Source organism: Puccinia triticina, chromosome 7A (genome assembly GCF_026914185.1).
Source record: "Puccinia triticina chromosome 7A, complete sequence".
Classification (NCBI taxonomy): Eukaryota; Fungi; Basidiomycota; class Pucciniomycetes; order Pucciniales; family Pucciniaceae; genus Puccinia; species Puccinia triticina.
Genome location: NC_070564.1, coordinates 497,034 through 499,935, shown reverse-complemented (window position 1 = coordinate 499,935; position 2,902 = coordinate 497,034). Strand labels below are relative to the sequence as shown.

General features: G+C 53.4%; 1 protein-coding gene across 1 annotated transcript; it reads left to right on the top strand.

Moving 5' to 3' along the window:
* Window positions 1-759: 759 nt before the first annotated feature.
* PtA15_7A57 (uncharacterized protein) lies at window positions 760-2,559 on the top strand (the record flags this gene model as incomplete). Its single annotated transcript, XM_053171200.1, has 3 exons — window positions 760-1,167; window positions 1,399-2,274; window positions 2,527-2,559. 3 exons carry the CDS (start codon window positions 760-762, stop codon window positions 2,557-2,559), a joined length of 1,317 nt encoding a protein of 438 aa, XP_053021886.1.
* Window positions 2,560-2,902: the final 343 nt, after the last annotated feature.

The following is a 2,902-nucleotide window of genomic DNA, read 5'->3' as shown; positions in this document are numbered from 1 at the left end:
GCGGTCAGAAGAATCATTGACATTTTTAGGTTCTTCTTTCCTGTTGATTGGAGGAATGCAGAAAACACAAGGTTGGCAGAGTGTGGTAAGAGAAATCGTTGTCATTTATATGTGGCCTCTTTGCTCTTGTACACCACGGCTGCAAGAAAAGTTTCTTGAATCCAAGGTGTAACATTTCTGGGTTAGCGCATGGTTTTTGAAACATTTGGAGGTTAAAGTCTGGTTTAAGAAATGTTACCTGTGCAGATCAGCCACCCGGGAACGTTTCACGGTTACAATGCAGTTTTGCAGAGGTTTTGAGGTTAACAAGCGGTTACGGAAACGATTCAAAGTTATTATGGAGTTCTGGAAACGTTTCACCCGCCTTCAACCATTCTGAGACGTTTCCCACAAACTTTTTCACTTCTCCAAACGTTCATGGCGCCAGAACGCCGTAAGGTTTATTGGAAACGTTCCTCAAGCCGTAACCAAACGTTTGACATGTTTGAACGTTTCCTTGACCACTCTGAAACGACCCGGAAACCCTCCAGTGTGGGTGAACGCTTCTATGAGGTTTCCAAATCGTTCCGCCGACCCAAAAGGGTTATCGTAACGTTTGCGCATACTGAAACGTTTTTGATAAACGTTTCTGCTACGCCGCAGCCCCAATCGGCAATCACTGAACCGTCTGTGTCGTCATCGCCCGCGACCCTCCACCCACCACCATCACAGCCACCTGCCACATCCAACTTCAACCACCTCCGCTGCCCGTTTCCCAAAATGCCCAATACGAATCCGGACATCAAAGAGTTAGACATGGAATCGTTGGATGTCAAAGGGGTAACCAGCCCTCCTGCTGGCCACCTGCTCCCGGCTGATTGGTCCTTGCGCGCGATATACGTCCGGCACAAACTCTACGCAAGAGTCCAGTACACTGCCGACAGCCACAGACCCGCCAAAGAAGCCCCCACCTACAGGATGGTCGACACGGACTCATATCTGGCCCCATTCCAGCTCGGCGTTTCCCAATTGACGCAATTCGACTTTGCTTCATTCAAACGTCGGGTCATGCGTCAGTCCATGCAACAGGCTGGGGCAAGCATGCCTCATCCAATCGACATCGTGTCCGTTTACGCCGACTTCATGGACATTCTAACTTGGAAATATGCCGTCAATCAGTCGGCCAAGGTGCCCATGAAAGTCCTTGACTCAAACAGGTTTAGCACGTTCCAGGCGGAACTTCTAGAAGCGCCGCCGAAGACCCGAGTCTGGATTTCCCTTGAGATGGATACAAAGGCGATCTCTCTCCAATCCAATGCTGTCCTGACCTTAATAGTGAGTTATTTTTTGTTTTCTGTTTATTATGAATGCTCACTAACCTATCCAACACCGTCCCCCTCCCCCTTGTTCCTTCCCTAGTGCAACAGGGGCAGAGGCTTACCCGGTCTTGCGATCCGGACAGACCAACCCGCCAAATGTCATGAAGACACCAAAGACACCAGGCCAACCAACAGACGCCGCATCTCCGCGCCTCCCGCCCCAGCCGCCCCAGCTGTTGCAGCCGTCGCAGCCGTCCCGGCAGATGAATATATGTATTCTTGGCCACCCCACACTTACGAGAGCTGCGCGTCTCCTGCCCCGACCGTCCCCGGTGTTTCTGTCGCCGCAGCTCCAGCTCTCCCAGCCGCCTCTACCGCCCCAGCCGTCGCAGCCGTCCCGGCGGACGATGACATGTTTTCTTGGCCACCCCACACTTACGGGTCCCGTGCGTCTCCGGCCCCGACCGTCCCCGCTGTCTTTGCGGCAGCTCCAGCTATCCCAGCCGCCTCTACCGCCCCAGCCGTCGCAGCCGTCCCGGCGGACGATGACATGTTTTCTTGGCCACCCCACACTTACGGGTCCCGTGCGTCTCCGGCCCCGACCGTCCCCGCTGTCTTTGCGGCAGCTCCAGCTATCCCAGCCGCCTCTACCGCCCCAGCCGTCGCAGCCGTCCCGGCGGATGATGACTTGTTTTCTTGGCCAGCCCATACTTACGAGTCCCGCGCGTCTCCAGCACCGACCGTCCCTGCTGCGTCTGTCGCCCCACCACTCCCAGCCGCGTCTACCCCCCCACCCATCCCCGCCGCGGCGGCAACCCCAGCGGTCCCAGCAACCCAAGCGTTACCAGCCCTCGATGCCACTCCAGGCGCATCAACCGGCCAAGCCACCCCAGCCGTCCCTGCGGTGACTGCGGCCTCCGATATAACTATTGAGATGTTCCTAACCATTTGCCAGCTCCCCCCTAAGGACCCCGAGGTACTGGCGATCATCAACAAACACCGAATCTACCACTGGACGGTGTTTGAAGACGTGTCCCTTCAGAACTTACTCAACCTTGGCTTCTTGTGGGGCCCGGCTCGACAAATCATGAATGGTTCTAGACTCGCCAGAGAGCTTGTGGCCGACCCCAACGACTCTGTTACTCCCCCCCCATCTCTTACTTTTGACTCACCCCTCACACCATTGTTTCTTGTACTCCTCCCCCCCACGCCGTTGTTATTCTTGCAGCAACCTGTCGTTCTTCTCATAGCAAGTAACTAGTTTCTTGTACTCCTCCCCCCACGCCATCGTTATTCTCGCAGCCACCCGTTGTTCTTCTCATGGCAAAATATACGTCCCTATTGTTCTTCTCATAGCAAGTAACTAAGTACTGTTTTTGTTTCTTGAATATCAGGCCAGCTGTTCCTATATCTTTCTTGTTGGTTCTCTCTGGCTCTATCCTGTCTTTCTCTGACGCAATAAAAAAATAGTTACTCGCAATAACAACACTGACGCCAACATCCATTTGCACTCATAATGAGGGGAAATGGATGTCATGATGAAACCACAGAACATATTGAGATGAGATGAATGAAAATAATAGTTGACCACAGAACATATTGAG